The sequence below is a fragment of the Mus caroli genome, unplaced genomic scaffold (assembly GCF_978045245.1).
Source record: "Mus caroli unplaced genomic scaffold, Mus_caroli_1 scaffold_1, whole genome shotgun sequence".
Classification (NCBI taxonomy): Eukaryota; Metazoa; Chordata; class Mammalia; order Rodentia; family Muridae; genus Mus; species Mus caroli.
In genome coordinates this window covers 55,239,778-55,261,181 of record NW_028227256.1, presented here as the reverse complement: position 1 = coordinate 55,261,181, position 21,404 = coordinate 55,239,778, and the positions used below count along the sequence as shown (strand labels likewise).

Sequence of the window (21,404 nt, the reverse complement as noted above, 5' to 3'; positions counted from 1 at the left end):
CTAGCGATCGAGCTGACACTCTCGTGCTTTCAAGGCAAGCTCCTTACTGATGAATCTGGGGCCATTCCTCTAGACTCTGATGTCTTCTCAGAGCTTAGATGAGAGCTGGGTATGGTGGCACACACTTGTCATCTCAGCCCTTGGGAGGTGGAGGCTGGAGAATTAGGAGTTTGAGTTTGAAGTCATTCTGTTCTCCCTGAGATCCATCTCAAAAAAAAAAAAAAAACAAAAAAAAAACTAAAAAAGAAATAGACAGCTGGGCAGTTAAGCCACAAGCCTTAATCCCAGCACTTGGAGGCAGAGGCTGGTGGTGGATCTCTATGAGTTCGAGGCCAGCCTGGTCTACAGAGCAAGTTCTAAGACAGCTAGGGTTACACAGAGAAAAACTGTCTCAAAAAAACAAAAAACCCCACTTCCCTCAAAAAGAAAAAAAAAAAAAGAAAAGAAATACATAGATAACGTTTTAAATAAAAAGTGTTCCTCTCCCAAGAAGCCCAAGCTTCTCTCTAACTTTTAGTTTAATGAAACCAGGATCCAGGGTTGTTCCCTGGAGGGATTTCTCTTTCCTTGACCCCAGGTTTTCCTAGGCGGGTGGTCTCCAAGGGGCCTGGTCCAGATAACCATGAGCATCAGTCTTTGTTTTGTCTGGTGGCTTGCTCTGGCCATGCTCCTAGGCTGCTGCACATGGGCGGGCTAGTTCACTTTCTTACCTTTGACGAATAGAGGGTGAGTGGGGTCTGAGAGGACGGCAGCAAGGACACGTTAAATTGCTCCGGGACATCAGTGACAGTTGGGATTTTGTACTTGTCCGGGCTCCGAGAATACAGGACGCCCTCTGGAGAGTAGAGTAGCTCCTCGGTGGTATAAAGACCCATTCCTTGGATAAATGCACCTTCGATCTGAAGGGGGACAGTTTTAAGCTTTAAGTACCCTGCGACCACTCTTAGGAAGGGGTTTCCACTCAGTTGGGCCAGCACCTACCTGCCCAACATCAATGGCCGGATTCAGGCTGCAACATGCATCCATGACAATGTTGGTTCTGATTTTCTGAGACAGATTTAAAAAATTACTTCTTTATAAAAACTTGAAATAAAATATTACTTTAAGGTGTGGAGGATACAGCTCAGTGTTATAGTGTTTGTCTAGTATGCACAAGGCCCTAGGCTTGTTCCTCAGTAACACACACACACACACAAATAAATAAATAAAACTTATTTTCAGGTTAGCTCAGAACAAAGGCAATTGCTGCCACAGTGACCTGGAGTTCAAACCCTGACCCCATGTGTCAGACCTGAGTTACAGAAGCTGTCTAACCACCACTTGTGTCCTGCGGTGTATGTGTTCCCTCCCCTTCAATCCCTTCAGTGAAGAAATGAACTACAAAGAGTTCCTTGCTATCCCAGAACCACTGCTCAGAGTCATCTCAGTTCCAGAGATAGGAAGAGACCTGACAAAAAGTCCAAAGTCCAGGGCGTGCTGGCGTGGGTGAGTGAGTCACCTGGTAAATAATTGAGCCTGCCTGTCCACCCGATTCTCAGGCTGGCTTCCTTCATGGCTCTCGTGGAATTCATGAGCATGTCACAAGGGCTGGATGCAGGTGGCATTGTAGCTGAGAGAATCATCCGGGACATGTACAAGCTTAGGGGCTTGCAAGGTTTTAGAAGGGGTGAGGGGTTACGTGCTGAAGCCAACTCTGATCCTCAGACTTTGTGGATCTGCTTCCTTGTCTGAGAAACAGTGAAATGATCCAGCCCTGTGTGTGTGTGTGTGTGTGTGTGTGTGTGTGTGTGTGTGTGTGTGTGTGTGTGAGAGAGAGAGAGAGAGAGAGAGAGAGAGAGCGCCCATTGGTTACTGGGACTCTCAGAAAGCTCCTAAGTGTCTCTGGGCTATCTCAGGAATACATTTGGACTTCCTTCCTTTCTCTTAAACATTTTTAAAAAGGATTATTTATTTATTTTATGTATATGAGTACACTGTTGCTCTCTTCAGAAACACTAGAAGAGAGCATCAAATCCCATTTCAGATGGTTGTGAGCTACTGTGTGGTTGCTGGGAATTGAACTCAGGACCTCTGGAAGAACAGTCAGTGCTGTGGTATTACACAGGGGAAGGAGATGGTGACATGGTAGGTAGAAACCTTTGCTTACCAGCTGGACATCCCCAGACAACAGTGCCTCACACAACTGGCCACGGTGGGCCAGTCATTTAGTGTCTCTGAATAGAGTAAACTATTTTCAGAGATCAACATTAATACTGAAATTTCTGAACCTTTACCTATATGTATAAACTGGAAGGCACAGAAAAGACCAGATTTTAACACCATGTATTCTGGAAGATTCCTCTGTTTGTTTTTTTAAGGAGTTACTTTAAAGCCTTCAGATAGAGTTGACAGGTAAAATAAGTATGACCCAAGACTTGTGTGGGACATATTTATGCTGGAAACGTATTTGTTGTTTACTTGAAATTCAAGTTGAATTAACCAGCCTATGTTTTTATTTGCTAAATTTGGCAACACCCCTGTCAGCGGGCAGGGTCTTATGACTGACTAGCTGATCATCAACACCAGCTCCCTAGTAAGGTGGAGCTCAGGAAAGCAGAGACACTGGCCTGTGGGCCTTGAGGGGAACCTGAGACAGGCCCCAGGTTGATATCCCCGGGGCTGCTGCACAAATATTATCTATGTGTGCCTTAGTGTGAAAAGCACCAGAAAACAGAGTCTAAAATGAGACACGAACAGTCTGTGATCACGTGAGTTTTCCTCTTAAAAAAATGACCTCACATGAAAATGGAGCCACAGAGGGAGGCAAGATGCCTCCACAGTTAAAGGTGTTTGCTGTCAGGCCTGACAGCCTGAGTTTGATCCCTGGGGCCCATGAAGTGGAAGGAGTGAGTCTTCTCTCATAAGATGTCTTCTTATCTCCACAGTGCCATATGGCATGCACCACCCCCAGGGAAAATCAATGTAAACACGTGTTGAATAATATTAATATATCCTAAAGGGAAACCTGAATTAAACAGGAGGGCATTTCTTTTCAGACACTGTGTCTTTAAACAATCTTATTAATGGGCTGGGCGGTGTGGCTTGGTTGGTAGGGTGCATGCCTCACACGCAGAAGGCTGTGGGTGTGGTCGCCGGCATCTGCACACACTGGACATGGCTAACAGCCCAGCATTTGAGAGATGGAAGCAGGAAGATCAGAATTCGAGATTATCCTTGACTACACAGCAAGTTCAAGGGCATCTTAGGCTACCTAAGAAGATCCTGTCTCAAAAAAAAAATATATTTTTTAATAATATTGATGTGGAAGAAAAGTTAAGAAATAAGTAAATAGACGTATTTTGATATGTTGCAGCCATTATACTTTTCCTAATGATACAACTTACTACACTTTGGTTATATTTAACTCTATTTAATATTTCCGTTGTCCTTGTCTCCAGAGTGATCTAGAGTATCCCAAGTTTACCACGTATGGTGCAAGCTGCTGACTTGGCCTAGATATTCTCCCTGTCTATGCAGGTGACTTCTTGATGAGCAATGGCAGGCACAACATTCTTTTCAGACCCCACCACACCGCAGTCTATCCCTTTGGCCATCCATACTGTCCTTGGAATAATGACTACGGATGAACATCGGCTGAGCTAAATGACCTCACCTGGACAACCTGTTTCTCTTTGAGGAGTAAAACCTGCTTCTAGGTAAAACTCTGGGAAGTGACTTTGTTGTCGGAAATGCAATGGTAACTTTAACACATTAATCACATCCAGTCGGTCACAGCCACTCCCTCTTGACTGCTATGTTATTATTATCTTATGTGACGATTCCAAGAGAAGACTGGATCTCTTAAAGTTCCCTTGGAATGGAAAGAACTAGCCTCTCTTTTGCGAATTACGCAACGGCGCTGGGCCACTTTCTGCACAGTGCCAGTTGGGTTGCTGATCTAACTTGCCCGGGGCAGTGCTGACCTACCTTGTGAGCACCTGTCAGGCAGTCGATTTCAACCTCAGAACATGCAGCTCCATAGACATAGTACGGGAATGGGTCTCCCTCTCCTTTCTCCCAGTCCATGAAGGCCTTGTAGCCCCTGAGGGAATAAAGTCCTTTAGGTGGGGGGAGGGGTGGGAGTGGCACAGAAAACACAACGTCTGTACTTAAAAAGATTACTACCACCACAGTTTTACTGTACAGCTGCCTGGTGCACATCTCAACTATTTTTTGATTTTTTTTTTTTTTTTTTGTTCCTTCAAGCTGTTCCCTCATATTCACCTCAGTGGTTATGTGCCATTGCGCTAAAGCGAATGAACACTTCCTTCTGCTCATGCCTGTGTAGCCTGAGGGTTTATTTGGATAACCTGTAGCAGGAGTGCCATATCCCTCTTGAATGTGATAGTCACCTCTCTTTGCTTTCTATATTTAATGAACATAAATTTGTTGGGGCAACCCCCCCCCCCCCGTCAATCAAAACTGCATATATGGAGACAAGTGATTTTTTTTTTTATCCCATCCCCCAAAACCTGCTTCAAAGGAGAAAGGTTTTGTAATAAAGGAAGGGAGATTGGTAGAGTTGAGTGGCAAGTTAGTTCTGGTGATGATATCTATTCACTACTCACAATAAAGAACAGTAAGGGCTGAGGGGGTAGGCCAGTGGCAGAGTGCTTGCCTACCATGTGCGAGGTCCTAGGTTCAATCCCCAGCCCCAGAATCAACAAACAAATAAATGTAAATAATAGCAGATAGACCAGTGCCTTTAATCCTGTTTGAATTGTTAATTGTTTAACATTTCCTTAACTATATCACTCAGAGGCTTATGTGAAGTTACACAATTTTGGGCCTAGAATATACTCCCATAATTATATAATACAATCTTTTTTATCAATGAGGACTGAGGCCCAAAGCAACCTCATATTTTCTTACCTAAGCCAAGATATTTTTTGAGTTTTACCTGAAGTATCCAGTGGCTGAAAGACTGATTCTTTTTTCAAAAGCTGCTTCTATCTGTGGAATAGGCATATTTAAGAGAGGTTAGATAGGTATGCCACTTGTTAGGTGGAAATGAGCTTTTTTTCTGTGACAGGGTTTTTCTGTGTAGCCCTGGCTCTCCTAGAACTCACTCTGTAGACCAGGCTGGCCTCAAACTCAGAAATCCACCTTCCTCTGCCCCCTGAGTGCTGGGATTAAAGGCGTGCACCACCACTGCTCATATATATATATATATATATATATATATATATATATATATACTGTAAAGAAGCCTTGCTCTGACACCACTCATCATAGCAGGCAAAATGCTTATGCAAGCAAAATAAAAATATTTAAATCTTCTAAAAACAGGTAATTGTGTTGGGCACTGGTGGCATATGCCTTTAATCCAAGCTCTGTGAAGGAAGAAGCAGGTGGATCTCTGAGTTCAAATTCAGCCTGGTCTACAGAGTGAGTTCCAGGATAGCCAGGGCTACACAGAGAAACCCTGTCTCAAAAAAAAAAAAAAAAAAAAAAAAAAAAAAAAAAAAAAAAAAAGAAAGAAAGAAAGAAAGAAAGAAAAGGTATTTGGGGTTAATTTTTGAGTGATAACAATATAAGGTGTGAGCGTGTGAGAGTGTATAGTGTATGTGAGTGTGCTTGAGTGTAAGTGTGTGATAATAATTTAATAAAGAAGTGTGGGATCTGTGAGGTCACTTCCTTTGTGATGTCTTCAGTTCTCTTCCCTCTCAGAGCACCAGTATTTTGTGTGGCTCTTCCCTCTTCTTTCCTCCATAAGCTGAGAGGCGGGCTTCGGGAATGCTCTGCACACACCCTTCCTCTTCCTGGTGACTGCCCTTCCCTGTGTGTGCTCTCCACACAGACCTGGAACACATCCCTAACAGAGACCCAGCTCAGAGAACTTTCCAAAGCTGTGGATAGGAACTGTCTTATGTGGGAGGCTGCTCACTGCTGTGACACCTGAGATGGTCTCACATACAGAAACAAAGAGGAGCACTTACCCAGTCTCTCCATGTCCCTTCTGGGTTTTTCTTAATGACGGGCTCAAGACGTTTGAGAAGGATTTGACAGGCATTCTAGAAGAAATAAACAAGAAAGCCTTGTGGTTAGGACTTGTGGCAAAGGATTTTTGCTGACTACTGGTTAGCAAGTACTCCCTGCTTCTTATATTTTGGGAACAAAAGATAGCACACAGCCGACCCTTGAGGTTAACATCAACTACGGGACTTGGTCTCCCCATCTTGCTTCACTTCCTATGAATATAGCCCAAATCTCTACTCTCAGATCCTCTTTCATAGAATATTCAGACCTTACTTCCCTTTTTTCTTTAACTACATCTTTGAACTTTACTTTGTGCTTTCTAGTTATTAAGATAAATAGAATAAACATTATATTTTCATTCAAATTTGTGCTTGTGACAATGACAGGCCACTATCCTTTTGGGTCTAAAATATTCGACTCTCCGCCCATCCCTCCGTCTGTTTATCTGTCTCTCATGAAGCCACCATGTAAAGGCCTCGGCTTTGGGTTTGAAGTGAGAAAATAAGAAAGTTGATTTTTCCGGGCGTGGTGGCGCACACCTTTGATCCCAGCACTTGGGAGGCAGAGGCAGGCAGATTTCTGAGTTCCAGGACAGCCTGGTCTACAAAGTGAGTTCCAGGACAGCCAGGGCTACACAGAGAAACCCTGTCTCGAAAAACTAAAAAAAAAAGAAAGAAAGAAAGAAAGAAAGAAAGAAAGAAAGAAAGAAAGTTGATTTTAAGACATATATGCAGACAAAAATTCCACACACATAAAATAAAAAGTAAATTGAAACAAAACAAAACAGAACAGAACTAAACTGGGCAGTGGTGACACACGCCTTTAATCCCAGCATTCAGGAGGCAGAGGCAGGTGGGTCTCTGAGTTCAAGACCAGCCTTGTCTCCACAGCGAGTTCCATGACAGTCCCAACAAACCAAACCAAACCAAAGCAAATAAACAAAGCCGGAGCTATAAACCCACAGTTTCTGATCCTAAGACCAGATGCTCTAACTCTTAGCTAAGGTAGCCACTCCATGGTGCCTGGCCTGCCCACCGCTTGTGTTAGAGCCTACTCCGAATAGAAGCTCATGGATTTGAACTTTTTCATACATTTGTTCTGAGAGAAAAACCACTAGTTTTGTGCCCCCGCTCCCCAGAATTGCTCTCACATAGATAAGGCTAGTTTGAAGGCAATTATAGTGATCTGCAGGAATTTCATTCCCACAATGCTCTAGTGAAAAAAAGCGTTTGTCATGGAAGAAGCATAACAAATTCAGTGACTACTAATTCAAAAGAATATCCATGTAGGTGTGGCAGTGCACACCTGTGATTCTATAGGTGACTGTTATGAGTCTGAGGTCAGCTCAGGATATACATCCTGTTGCCAGGCATCCTGAGCTATATAGTGAGATGCTGTCTCAGAAACGTCCCGATGCTGGAGAAGTGGCTTGGCAGTTAAAAGCACTGGCTATTCTTCCAGAAGATCGGAGTTCAGCTCCTGGCACCCACGTGGCAGCTCTATAGCTCCAGTTCCAGAGGATCTAACACCCTACCCTGGCCTTCAGCAGGCACCAAGCACACATGTGGATCACAGACATACCTGCTGGCAAAAAAACCCATAAACATAAAAAAAAATAGTAACATACTAAAATAATAAAAAAGATAACAAATCAAACTAAAAGATCAGTATTCCTAAATCAGTTAACTTAATAAGAAACCCATTACTTTGTATGTTAATTAAAAGAGTTCCAAGAGAAGGAGGCTCCGGGTATTCTGGTGGGGGCACTGGTGGCCACTCTGTAATTAGTATGTCTGCTGGGCTGGGCTGGGCTCAGTTAGTCAGCCTGTAGGAACTCACCAGGCCAGGGAAGCAAGTGTGTTTCTACCCTGTTGGGTCTTAAAGCTTCTTCGATGTCTCCCAGGAACAGAGTTACTGTTCACTCAAATGAAGTCTCCCTCCTTCACAGGAGCTGGACATACACCTTCCCTGTCTTCTGTGTTCACCAACTTTCCTTGTCTGTAGAGTATGTAGATAGAACCAGAGACTAACTCTTACTAAGGGACTATGAGTACAAGCAGCTCGCATCACTTCCAGGTCTAGCCTGGAGTCTTCCTCATGCATGACCTCATGCAGTTGAAATGATGAAGCTCAGATCCACATAGAAAGCCACACTAATGGCGCCACTATCAGTCTGGATGCCTGGCTGACCAAAGACTCCCTCTGGACTCCGATGTGTGCATGAAAGGGACTTTTGTGTCTGAACCATTATATTCTGGGTCTATGTATTACCTTGCTCTAATTCATATATGCTCCCAATATATTGGTAGTCTAACTTTTTATTTAGTAACTGTGGTAGTTTGAATAATAAGTATCTCCCAGAGTCTCTGAGTACTTGTTCCCCACTTGGTGCTATTTGGGGAGGCTTAGGAAGAATGCCACTGGGGGAGGGTGGACTTTGCGAGTTTGAAGACTCCCACCATACCTAGTCCTCTCTCTGCTTACTGCCTGTGGTCCACGATGTGAGCTCCCCGCTGCTGCCCCAGTTGCCATGCCTGCCTACTGCCACATGTCCACGCCATGATGGCGATGGACTCTTATCTCTCTGGCATCATAAGCCCCACACAAACCCTTCTTTCTCTAAGTTAACGTGTGATGGATCACCTCCCTGAAGCCAACCACAGTGTAGATAAGAAACCAGAGGTGTGGTAAAGGTCACCGGGGACAGAGATGCGAGCAGTCACCTGCACAGCCCTGCCGTTGACATCCGCTCCGACGGAAGCGGCTGTAGCGATTGTATTGGGCACTGTTGCTGTACTTGTTTCGCAGATGTGCAGATAAGACATGGGTATTTTCAGTTCACGGCTGGCCACCTGTGAGAAAGGACATAGTTCAAATCCAATAAAGAAGTCTACAAGAACTTAAGCCATTGGGGAAAAAAAAAACGTAGGGAAAAAGCAATTTATTTTAAAAACAAATTTTAATACATTTTAATTTAGTTTTTTTTTTTTTTTTTTTTTTTTTTTTGGTTTTTTCGAGACAGGGTTTCTCTGTGTAGTCGTGGCTGTCCTGGAACTCACTCTGTAGCCCAGGCTGGCCTCGAACTCAGAAATCCGCCTGCCTCTGCCTCCTGAGTGCTGGGATTAAAGGCGTGCGCCACCACGCCCGGCTTTAATTTAGTTTTGATGACTGTGTATGTATGGCCCAGAGCATCCATGTGGAGATCAGAAGACAACTTTCAGGAGTTAGTTCTTTCCTTCTAACACATGGGTCCTGGGGCTTGAACTCCAGTGGTTAGACTTGGTGGCAAGCACCCTTGACCCACTGAGCCATCTTGTCAGCTATTGTGTGGTTTCTTCCTCCGTCCCTCCCTCCCTCCCTCTCTCCCTCCCTTCCCCTTCCTCTTTTCCTTTCTTCCTTTTTTCCTTCTCCTCCTTTCTTCTCTTCTTTGAGACAGGATCTCACTATGTTGCTCTGTCCTGGAACTCACTTTGTAGTCCAGGTTGGCCTCAAACTCACGAAGATCTGCTTACTTCTCCATTCCAAGTGTCTGTGCTTCTGCCCATGAAAATGCTATCCCCTCCCCCCTTTATTATCTTAATTTTTATAGGAGTCCCTCAGAGAAGCTGAAAGGAAAAGAACAGAAAATTTAAAAGTGAACAGCAAAGACTAGAAAAACATAAGTAAGTGGGAATAAATAGAAGAAAAAAGAGGAAGGCGCTGCAAAAGCCGGCCTGACCTGCCTGGAGCGGGAGTTACAGGCTGCTGGGAGCTGCCTGATATGAGTACTTGGAATTGGATGGATCCTTTGGAAAAGCAATGGACACATGGTGAGAACCTGCCTCAAACAAAGCAAAACAACCAAAAAGGGACTGGAGGGCTGACAAGCATGTAAAGTCATGGGACTTTATGGTCTCATGAGGGTCCTTACTCAGTCTCTGTGTTTGCTTTCCTTTCTCCATGACCATACTGTTCACAACAGTCAGGAGGCGTGATGACCCCTGTCCTTCGGCCTACTTCCCAAACAATGCCTGGGGAGAGATTCCTCTCTCAGAGCGGCTGCCTGTCTGTTTTAGAAAAGGAGGCTGGTTGACCTCGCATGAATCATATATGCTTTCTTTCCTGCAGTCAATGGGGTTCAGGGGTCACTGGGCCTGTCTGTCTGTGGCAGGAGCGTGAGCAAGGAGGAGAGGGCTGAGCATGCCTGAATGAGGAATCCTTGGGAACTTGTGTAACGTGGGAGGCGTGTTCTAAGAGAGCTAAGGGGTCAGTGATGAAAGCTACGCTGTAGTAATCTGACCAGTCCATCATCATGTTGATTGTGTTTAATTCAAAGGAGTCTGTTTTTTCTGAGATCATGTCTTTAGAAGTATAGGTCAGGGTTGGTTAGTTGGCCCAGCAGATACTTACCACTGAGCCTGACAACCTACCTGAGATACCCAGCACTCACGTGGTGGAAGTCGAGAACTGACTCTCCTAAAGTGTCCCCTGACCTCCGCATCTGTCATGTAGAATCTGAGTGTGCATGTGCACGCACGCGTGAGGGGTAAACACACACAAATGAGCCTTCCTGTTGGCTTCCCTTTTTATTTTCTTTCTTTGTTCTTTCTTCTTCCTCCTCTCCCCTCTTTTTCTTGTTTTTTGGTCCTCTGAGATAGGGTTTCGCTACTGTAATCCTTGCCTGTCCTGGAACTGCTCTGTAGCCTAGGCAGGACTTAAACTCAGAAATCTGCCTATATATATCCAGAGTGCCAGGATTAAAATTGTGTGCAATCACACCAGCAGGCATCTTTTTTTTTTTTAATGAAAAAGAGCTGGTGTTATGGCTCAGTGTTAAAGCACTTGTCACTTACCTAGCTTGTACACAGCCCTAAATTCAATCCCTAGTACTAAACACGAGAGAGAGAGAGAGAGAGAGAGAGAGAGAGAGAGAGAGAGAGAGAGAGAGAGAAAGTTACAGCATGTTAATAGTTGATTATTTGATGACTCATTGGCTCTTTCCTGTTCCTTGTTAGCTCGTGTGGCTGTGTGGAGCCTCTGTCATAGTGTTCTGCCGGCTCATGAGTCACCACTTTACTAATAATCTCTTCCACCTCTCAGCCCTGTCCAAGTTCCAGGAGCATTTATACATGCATGAGATTTCTGTCACAGCGTTCATTGTAGTTTATATGCAAGAAGCCTTTCAACTAGTCAAAGTCTTTACATTTGAATGTCCTGTCATCATTTACCTTAAAAGATATTCCAAGTTTCGGTCATGTCAACAATGTGTGAAAAGATGAATTTTCTTGATTTTACCTGTAACATTTTGGTGTGAATACCTTGCCCCAGTTCATTGCCTCCATGTGCCACCAACACAGAGCCATCAGTGTAGATATGGACGAGCGCAGCCGCCTATAAGACAATCCAGGAGCATTTCTGTGAGGGTATTGGTAAGTTCAATGTAAGAAGTGAGGCTTAGGGTTAAGAGCACTGGCTGATCTTCCAGAGGACCCAGGTTCAATTCCCAGCACCCACATGGCAGCTCACAAATGTAAGTCCACTTTCCAGGAAATACGACTTCTTCGTTTAGTTTTAATGGGCAATGCACACACATGGTACAAAGACATATATGCAGGCAAACTCTCATACACATAAAATCATTTCTAAAAATGTAGGAAAAGAAATGAGGTAGTGAAACCTCACTCTCTGGAGCAGGGAAGTCAGAGATGTGAGGTTTCCCATAGGTCCTTGAACTTATGTCTACTCTATCAAAAGTCAACTGCAAAGAATTTCCCTACTTAGCAATATGAATTTTTTTTTTTTTAGACAGGGTCTTATCTTACTATGTAGCTCTAGCTGGCTTAGAACTCCTTCCGGCTGGCCTTGAACTCACAGAAATTTGCCTGCCTTCGTCCCCCAAGTTCTAGGGTTAAAATCATGTATGATCATGCCTACCTGGTCTTAACTACTTGAAAGTCAAGTGAGTTAGGGCTGACTGTGAAGCTACTGAGTGGAATATTTCCCTGATCTTGTCTAGACACATAAACGTGAACAGGCTGCTTCAAGCCAGGCATACGATGGTGGGGACACTGGCTGAAGTCCAGTCATTTCCAGGCAGAATCTCAGTGGCTTAAGGCTGTAGAAAATGAGTTCTATGAGAGCTGAGCAGTCAGCTCCAACTCCCCTTGTGAAGCTCAGGGTCCCCTGACAGTTTGACAATAAATAGAGGCAAGGGACAGAAGTGAGCAAGGTGACTCCTCTTTACCTGTTGCTGAAAGCTCTGCCCCTTGTCACCGCTGTCCTTTAGGGTCTGGTCTCATCCCCTACCCCACTACATTACTCTCTCTTCTTGCCTTGTCCCAGGTCCAATCCCACCATGACTCCTCTCCGATCCTGGCTCCTGCTCTGCTGTCTTCAGTTCCTGGATGGTTCCCTGTTTTCCATCTGTCCAGCCTTTAGACTCTGCAGTCTCCACTCTCTTAAGACTCCCTGCAGCATCTGACCATATCTGAGAAGGCCCCATCACCTCTTCCATCCTTCCTCTTTTAAGTTCTGGGTGCAACAGTGGCTCACTCCTCCCAGTTCACATCCACCTGGAGCCTCAGAACATGCTCCGAGTTGGAAATGGTTTTTGCAGATATAATTATTTAAGATGGTCAGACTAGTAGAAGGGGTCTCAAATTCAATGACTGGCATCCTTAGCAGACTCTGGGGACAACACCAGGGATAATGGCCCATGAAGCTGGAGTCAGACAATGGAGTTATATTGCCATAAGCCAAGAAGGAGCAGGAGCCTGAAGAGGCTGGAAGTGCCTGAGGGCTTGGAGACAGAGTGGTTCTGCTGATAGCTTAACTCTGAACTTCCAACCTATAGAACTGTAGGATCTATACACATACACTTATACATACACATAAACACACACATATGTTTTTCGAGCTGCCCACTATATTTGCTGTACCTACCACAGAGTACCCCATGGGCATGGCAAGTTCTGCTCAGAGAATCTCCAAGCAGGGCAGGCACTGTGCAACTGTGTCCTAGAGAGAACTTTGAGCAGGTTGGACTCAGAGACACTACGTAGATTTTGTTAAAATTAGATGGGTGGAAAGGTGGTGTTTTTCCTCCCAGCCTGGAAATGCCTGGAGGTGAGGCTCCCCAGTGGCTTGGAGGGGCTGGGGAGCTTGGAGATATATGGTGCTAATAAGAGTATTTATTCACTGTAGCCTGTGGCCGGCTGTAGCACTCTGCCTCCCACTGTTTGTGAGGAGGCGTTCCAGCTGTGTCAGCAGCTGACCTGGAATGACACTTGCCAGACCTGGCCAAGCGGTTCTTGGGTATATCAATTTACAGCTCCATGGGGAAGCTAAAAGTCATCAGCTGAGGTAAAGCTTTCTTCTAATGTGGCCAAGATAAAAAATTGGCGCCCAGGGATGATAGTGGAAGGGCTGTACTTTTGGTGAGAAGGGACCATTTTGATGACAAAAGAAACTAGGTACTTAAGTCTTGTTTCTGGTTCTTGGCACAGTACTTCCCGGTACTTACTAAATCTCAGAAAGTGCTATCTTTTTCCTCAGGAGGTACTGGGATAGGTTCAGGGTGAGTGGATCAGCCTGTGTGTATTTATATTTGTGCAGTCCCACTGCACCTTTCTGAGTTCTCTGCACTTTTTGGGGGATGAACACCCAGAAGACAAGTTCTTTGTCCCTCCCTAGTGTCCTGCCTTAGGCATCTCTTCCCATTGGCTGCTTCTGAGTTGTGTCATTTATATCAGCTGGTAATGATAATAAAATATAAAAAGCTTTCCTGAGTTTTGTGATTTGTTCTAGAAAATCATTACAGCTAAAAAAAAATCATTTAGGCACAAGTATGAATTTGTAGCTGGTGTCAGAGTGGAGATAGTCTGTGGATTTAACCCTTGATTTGTGGGGTCTATGCTAACTTTGGGTAGTTACTACATGGTCGAACCTGTCTACTTGTCACCCAGCTGTTGGTCAAGTTAGGCTGGTAAAGATACAATATTTGGTGGCAGAGAAAAACCATCCAGGGTCCATTGAGTCAGTCAAGCTAGTGGATGTGAAAACTAACCTTGTACCTGTCTATGGAATGGTCATTCTAGACTCAAGCAGGGATATGACCCATAAGCTGAGGGCATCTTATCCTACCTGTCAGGGGAGAAAGAGCCCTGAGAGATGTGTCTGGGCTCTCTTGGGAAGGGCTTAGGATTACCCTGGTTGACTTCCAGAATGTTCAAGGAATCTTGCCAAGTGACCTATATTAATTTTCTCAGCCAGTCCTCATTAATCCTAAGAGAGTATTATTGCTAGGCTCACTTTACAGTTGATGGAGCTAAAGCTCAGAAAGTCTGAACAGCTTTAATGTCACATACCTAGCAAACGGCAGACCAAGAATGTCTCAGCGTTTCCTTTCTGACTCCAGTTGACTAAGAGTTTGGATCAACTGCTGCTTTTATTTCCTAGGAGGGGCTTCCTTTCACAGTGTGTGTGTATGTGTGTGTATATATACATGTGTACATGTGTGCATGCATGTGTGTGTGTGTGTGTATTGTGTGTAGGGAGGGGTTGTGGGAAGATAGGCTGCCACTAGTGGGGTATGAATGGAGGAATGCTTTCGATGGTATGCATATAGTGCTGTACTACTTAAAGCCTTTCCCAGTCACTGCATTTTCTGACCTGGGTTGATAGCAGTGAGTAAGGACAGCCATTCCTAGATTTCTGCTAGTTTTCTGGTCCCTGTGACCCTCTGCAGTTCAGAGATCTGTTGGCTCAGGCCCGGTCCTCTTTAGAGGTCTTGGCTGTGTGTGAGACGCTCCCATGCCTCCCTCCTGCCTGGAAATGACTTGCCTCCTCCTCTTGCCAACTTCTCCAGGGCAATTCCCCACCAGAGGCAAACAGATTCCTGGGGAGGTGGCTCCAAGTGCCAGGTCAGAAAGCAGTAGAATGGCTTCTCTGCCTGAGACTTGGCAGGTATCCCAAGCATCCCTGCAGGTGGGACACCCCTTCCTCAGTAGGGAACACACAGGGGCCCATGGGCTCCTATTCCTTTAGGTTAGCATAGAATCTGGAGCCAGTTCTCCTAACCTCCAATCTTGACAGCCATGTGGCTGATGTCCTCAGGCTTGTCACCAAAGCTTCTTGCCACAGTGACCTTTCTCCTACTACCACGTGAAGCTGCTCATGCTTCTGGAAACTTCTCCTATGTATATTCAGGGAAATGTGGCATCCTCGAACATCAGAATCAGTTGATTGGACCAAGATTGTGTTGGACATAAGGGCCATTTATCACATGGCGCATGCGTGTATGTGTGAACTTTACCTGATGGTAGCTTGTTGCAGCAAAGCCAACTGAAAACTTCATGGGGACAATAGCGATGCCTCGCTTCTTCCAGTAACTCTTCTTATTGAACTCGTCCACTCTTGTCCTTCTGATGTGAAAGGAAGACTTGTCCAGACACTCGTTCCAACACCTTATCAGGGGGTCAGGGTTGAACGCTTGCTTGTAGATGGTTTTATCAACTGTTTTGTACATGTTTTTCTCTCTAATCTGAAACAAGTGTGAAATTCCATCAGAACTTATGGTGAGCCAGGCTGCCAGCTGGACTGCTCCCACTGAAGCACAGACTTTGTCGGGGGAGGACAGACTTTTTCCATTGTTTTTGAATGGCACGTGCTGCTGTGAGAATGGTGAGACTGTTTTTCATCTCCTTACTAGTGCACCAACTAGGGTCTCTCTGTCTGAAGTGCAGTGCAGTGGACAGTGACTAGTAAGGGAGTATGATGAAGGCCTGGGAGGTTGGGTTACTAACCTACCTACCCATCCATCCATCCATCCACCCACACATTATCTATCTTTCTAAGTATGATTTATCTACCTATCTATCCTATATTCTGTGTGCGCGCGCGTGTGTGTGCACTTTGAATACATGGTTAAATCTTTTCAAATTTGTGTGTGAACAGGATCTGCATCATATCTTGGGAACTTCAACCTCCAGGAAAGGAGAGCCTGCTGGAAATGCCTGGGGGAGTGGTTTCCAACTATCTCCAACTTATTTTGATAGAAGGAAAAGAATACTGTACTGTCTCCAGCAACAACACTGGATTTTTAAAGACTATGCAGGTTATCAAATCTATTTTCTTTTTCTTTTTGCATGTATAGCTCTGGGGTCGGAGCCCAAGGCTTTGTGAATGCTGTCTTAACTCTATCACTGAGCTACATCCTCAGCTCCATGAAAATGAATATTTTTGTAAAAATTTATTTGTTTCTCAGAAACTCTATGAAGTGCGTCATCTTGTTCTAGCCAAGGCATCTAGGGCACAGAGGTCACTGTCTCTGTTCCTACTGTTCCTGCTTAGGTCGTCTCTCCATCCACCTTTCTTCAGGCTGAACCTCCTGCCATCTTCTCAGAAGGATATTGTTTTTTTTTTTTTTTTCCCCTAATCTTCATCCTGATGAGATGGTTTCCTCCTTTGTACCCATGGGCACTGTTTGTGAAGTCTTATAGGAAATCTATTATTATTCTGATATATGCTGTGTATATAGGACTAGGTGTTCTCTGGTGCAGAGGAAGTACTCTGCCAATCCAATGAAAACCCAGAGGTCCCATTGAATTTAGGTACAAAGATGTTCCAGAGAAAACACAGAGAGAATCCTTGCTGGAGCAGGTCTGGGTTGAGGAGACAGGGTGGACGCGGAGTGCGCACTCAGATGGGACTGAACAGGTAAGGAGTAGAAGCTGTCAGCAACAGCTGGAGTCAGCCTGACTCTGCTCCAACTCCCTTGTACCCCACAAGTCTTCTGGGGTACTTCACAGAACAATATTTTTAAATGGTTCATTTTGGACAATATCTCCAAAAAGCCTTCAAGTATCCCAGCAATTCCATTTCTGTGAGTTTGTTCAATAAATGGATTTACACAAAAGGACAAAAATATTATGTATCCTTAGCACATATGTATTAGGGTGTCCATTTCAAGGTCACCTTAAGATTTTATGCATATATGTACATGTGTGTATGTACTTATGGATGTATTTATGTATGTGTGTATTTTGGTTTTGTTTGAGATAAGGTTTCTCTGTGTAGTCTTGGCTGTCCTGGAACTCACTCAGGCTACCATCAAACTCAGAAATCTGCCTGCCTTTGCTCCTCAAGTGCGGGATTAAAGTTGTGTGCCACCACCACCTGGTATAAGATTTTATTTTAAAATTATGTATATATGTGTGTGAGCTTGTGCATGTGATGCAGTGCCCATAGAGAACAGAAGAGAGCGCAGGATGGATCCCGGGGAGCCGGAGTTACAGAGCACCACTAATGTGGGTGCTGGGAGCAGAATTCTGGTCCCCTGGAAGAGCAGTATGCGCTCTTAGCCACTGTGCCTTCTATCTAGTTCCAGTAACATTTAACAGTCCAAATTGGGTAGCAAACAACCCAGATATGTGTCAGTCCTGGAGTGTCTAAGTAATGATGGCATGTCCACATCACAGTCATGAAAAAACAAAAACAAAATACAAAAAACCAAAACAAAGCTCTTATCTCAAATTCTAAGCCAGGGTTAGTTTGTGCATTTGTTCTAGTGTTCCCTGGGGATGCTAGCTAATTCCTCGAATTCCTTATCAGCCTTGGTTATGAGCCTCATTATAATCTTACCTTTTCTGGTGGAAGCCCACATTTGGCTGCCACAGCTGTGATGCAGGATTCTGTTACCAGGGCTCCCTGTGGGAAGCCAAACCCACGAAAAGCTGTATTGGATGGTAAGTTTGTCATGCAGGCACGACCTCGGAGTCTGAGGTTTCGGATTTTGTATGCATTTTCCAGTTTTAGTACAAGAAATTCTGTTACCTAAAGAAGAAGGAGATAGCCACACACATTAGACACACTGCTCAACTTTCCATGTTGCAGGATATTTGATCACACTATGAATCCCAAGAGTGTGTTGTGTTTACTGGAAAAACCTGTTTCTAGTTGTGGAATATCTTAGCTTTAGAACATATCTTTCATCCCATACAATGACGGTAAAGCTAGTTTGTAGAAGGAAGCAGCCATGTTTCAAAGTGATATCTAATTGAGTGGCACACAAAGTGATGAATCAGAGGAGCTTTGACAGAATAGGATGTGCTCAAGTCTCACAAGAACAGAGAGAAAAGAAAGACAACTTCAGAGAGAACAATGCACAGGAGAGAGAGAGAGAGAGAGAGAGAGAGAGAGAGAGAGCAAGAGCAAAAGCAGTTTTATCGGGAGACTTACAGAGACAGATTGAAGAGAGAACAAGCTAGACACAGGAAGACAGAACAAGCCAGAGAATGAGAAGAAGCTCGAAGATTAGACCAGACTGCCAGAGTTAGTTTGAGGCCAAATAGGGCAAAACTTCAGAGGCTGAGAGAGAAGCCAGTATATCAGGCAAATAAGAAGACACTTTTACACAACTAGACATTTTGCATGTTATCTCTGAAGGGGCACAGTGGTGTCTGACACACATACCAGCTCCGAGTCATCCAATGTGCAGCCTCCATTGATGTAGCATTCAATGTCTAGGGCTTTGATCCGTCCACTGTTCATGAATCCCACCTGTCGCCAAATGACAGACATTTTACTGATTTGCCTAAAATGTACTTACCAAGTGTGAGTCACCCCTTAGTTCCCTGTTGGAAGGCATCAAAGACAGACTTTGCCTCCAGTTTGTTCTTGTGTGGCTCATGCCTGCTGTGACCTTGTCTTCCAGTATCTGATTGAAGAAGGCCTTTCTTGAAAAATTTTTTTTAAAAAAAGATTTACTAATTTATTTACTTTATGTGAGTACACTGTTGCTGTCTTCAGACACACCAGAAGAGGGCGTTGGATTCCATTACAGATGGTAGTGAGTCACCATGTGGGTGCTGGGAATTGAACTCAAGTCCTCCCAAGGAGCAGTCAGTGCTCTTAACCACTGAGCCATCTCTCCAGCCCCAAAAGGCCTTTCTTAACTCAAGTTTTTCTGAGTCCTTTCTTTTTCGAGACAGGGTTCTCAGTGTAGCCCTGGCTGTCCTGGAACTCACTCTGTAGACCAGGCTGGCCTCGAACTCAGAAATCCACCTGCCTCTGCCTCCCAAGTGCTGGGATTAAAGGCGTGCACCTCCACTGCCCAGCTCTGAGTCCTTTTTTTTTTTTTTTAGCAGGCAATTCTGGCTCCACACCCAGCATGGAATCCTCAAATTTGTGCTCCACTCCCAGAATGCAAATTGCCTCTCTCATTCTCCTGACTCTTGTAAGATTCTCCGCCATTCTGTCCTGGCTTTCTTTCTAATTTAGTTTGTGGTTTTCTCCACATTGGAAAGTCTCTGGGATTCCAGAGTGCATGGAGATGAATCATGTTATCCCTGTGACAGGAAAGCCTCGGGTGGGAACAGAGGGTGGAGAATTCATGAGCTGGACTTGCCTCACTGGGTGGCCAAGGTGCTTTGTAAATAGTGGCATAGGTAATGGATGGTGCAGCAATCTAAGGCAGTGGTAAAACCAGGTAGGAAATCAGCTGTGTATGCTCAAGGAATTCCTAATAAAGCATGTTTTGTAAACTTATATCACGACAGAATGTCCTAAGGACACAATCACAAATTCAAAAAATAGTATCATCTACTAGATGCTGCAAACATGTTTAAACAGTGTTTCTACTGCAGTTGAAAGAAAATGGAGCAACTTGAATAATTTAAATTCACCAGTTAGAGATTATTTTGCAATGCAAAATGGTCAAATTGTTTCTAAATATTTCTACTACAAAGTGCTGTTCTCATAGCCATGATGTTTGGACATCATCTTTCTTTTTCTTCCCCCTCTCCTTTGAGGAATCTCTAAAAATATAAATCCTTATTCCTTTTAACAGTGCTTCTCCACCCCCTCCCCAAGTGTGTGTGTCTACATATGTGTGAGTGCACATGTGTGTGGTGCCAAAGGATAATGTCAGAAAGCTTTCTTGATTGTACTTTAATTTATTTACCGAGGTGGAGTTTCCTGACAGACCCAGACCTTACCAATTTGGCTAGTCTTTCTAGACAAGTCGCCTCAGGGACCCCCTGTCTCCTCCTCCAGGGTACTGGGGTTGCTGCAGGGAGCAGCCTCAGCCTCTGAGTCTTTACGTAGGTCCTGGGGATACTGTCTCAGTCCTCAGGTCTGCATGGCAAGCTATAGCCACTGAGCCATAGCCCCAGGCCCTCAAACAATGCCTTTAAGTTACTACTTAAAAATTTATTTTCATCATTACATTTTTTACAATTACACACTAAATGAAGAGCTAATCATAAAATGTCATGGGCATCCAAAATACATACCATTGTCATGTAAAATATTTTAAATGCTGACTGTTTTTAGATTTCAACAAAATCAAAATGATAGAAAAGGGCAAAGCCCCTCAAACAAAATGAGGCATTTTAATAACTTCACTTGTAGCACTTACTTTGTATTTTGCAAATAATGGGTGTCGTCCCCCAGTTATTAGCATATCATCTTCACGATCCAGAACAAGACGAATGGGATGGCCAGTTCTGCAGAAAACAAAGTTTAGATCTCCATTCATCTCATCCATCTGTCCATCCACTCATTTATCTATTCAGCTATGCACATATCCACCTACTTATTCAAGTCCTTATTTTATTCTCTTCCCACATCCATTTACAACATGTAAGACATCTACCCTACACCTTCCCATCCATTTCTATCACTCATTTAATTCTCTGTCCATCTGCCCATCCATCCATCCATCCACCCATCTATCCATCTGTCTCTCCATCCCACATGTATCTATTAATCTGTCTACAATCTTCTAGGCATGATATCGATTATTGCCTGATGATTTCTCTGTGCCTTGCAATTCAGTGCTTATTTTATGTCTAAAAGGATTTATATTACCTTCCAGCTAAGTTTTGTCCCTTTGGCTTCAAATTTGACTTTCACCCAGATCCACCCATTTTGCATATGTTATAAAGGGAGAGTGTGAATGGGTAGATACAATGTTAACATCAATAGAAAAATGCCAGTTAAATGTACAGTTTCAAGACTCATCCCTTGATAAATTCGGATTCAGAAGGTCTGGGATTTGACTAGGAAGGTGGGATTTCTTTTTTTTTTTTCCTTTTTTTTTTTAAAGATTTATTTATTTATTTTATGTATATGAGTATATTGTAGCTGAACAGATGGTTCTGAGCCTTCATGTGGGAATTGAATTTAGGACCTCTGCTTGCTCCAGTCAACCCTGCTTGCTCGGTCCCTGCTCACTCTGACCCAAAGATTTATTTATTATTATAAATAAGTACACTGTTGCTGTCTTCAGACACACCAGAAGAGGGCATCAGATCTCATGTAGTTGTTGGGATTTGAACTCAGGAGCTTCAGAAGAGCAGTCAGTGCTCTTAACCGCTGAGCCATCTTGCCAGCCCGGAACTTCTTTT

General features: G+C 44.1%; 1 protein-coding gene across 2 annotated transcripts in view; it reads right to left on the bottom strand.

Annotated features, from left to right (window-relative positions):
• Window positions 1-21,404, bottom strand: part of LOC110291452 (aldehyde oxidase 2) — an 83,293-nt gene that overhangs the window by 24,275 nt on the left and 37,614 nt on the right. For both annotated transcript variants that reach the window (XM_085837496.1, XM_085837497.1), the window contains 11 exons: window positions 20,414-20,501; window positions 18,469-18,555; window positions 17,638-17,829; window positions 15,311-15,538; window positions 11,293-11,388; window positions 8,742-8,870; window positions 5,979-6,053; window positions 4,940-4,992; window positions 3,967-4,081; window positions 982-1,047; window positions 711-899 (listed from right to left, as the gene is read on the bottom strand). In XM_085837496.1, coding sequence (XP_085693622.1) covers window positions 711-899; window positions 982-1,047; window positions 3,967-4,081; window positions 4,940-4,992; window positions 5,979-6,053; window positions 8,742-8,870; window positions 11,293-11,388; window positions 15,311-15,538; window positions 17,638-17,829; window positions 18,469-18,555; window positions 20,414-20,501 — 1,318 coding nt within the window. The remainder of the gene's footprint in view (window positions 1-710; window positions 900-981; window positions 1,048-3,966; window positions 4,082-4,939; window positions 4,993-5,978; window positions 6,054-8,741; window positions 8,871-11,292; window positions 11,389-15,310; window positions 15,539-17,637; window positions 17,830-18,468; window positions 18,556-20,413; window positions 20,502-21,404) is intronic.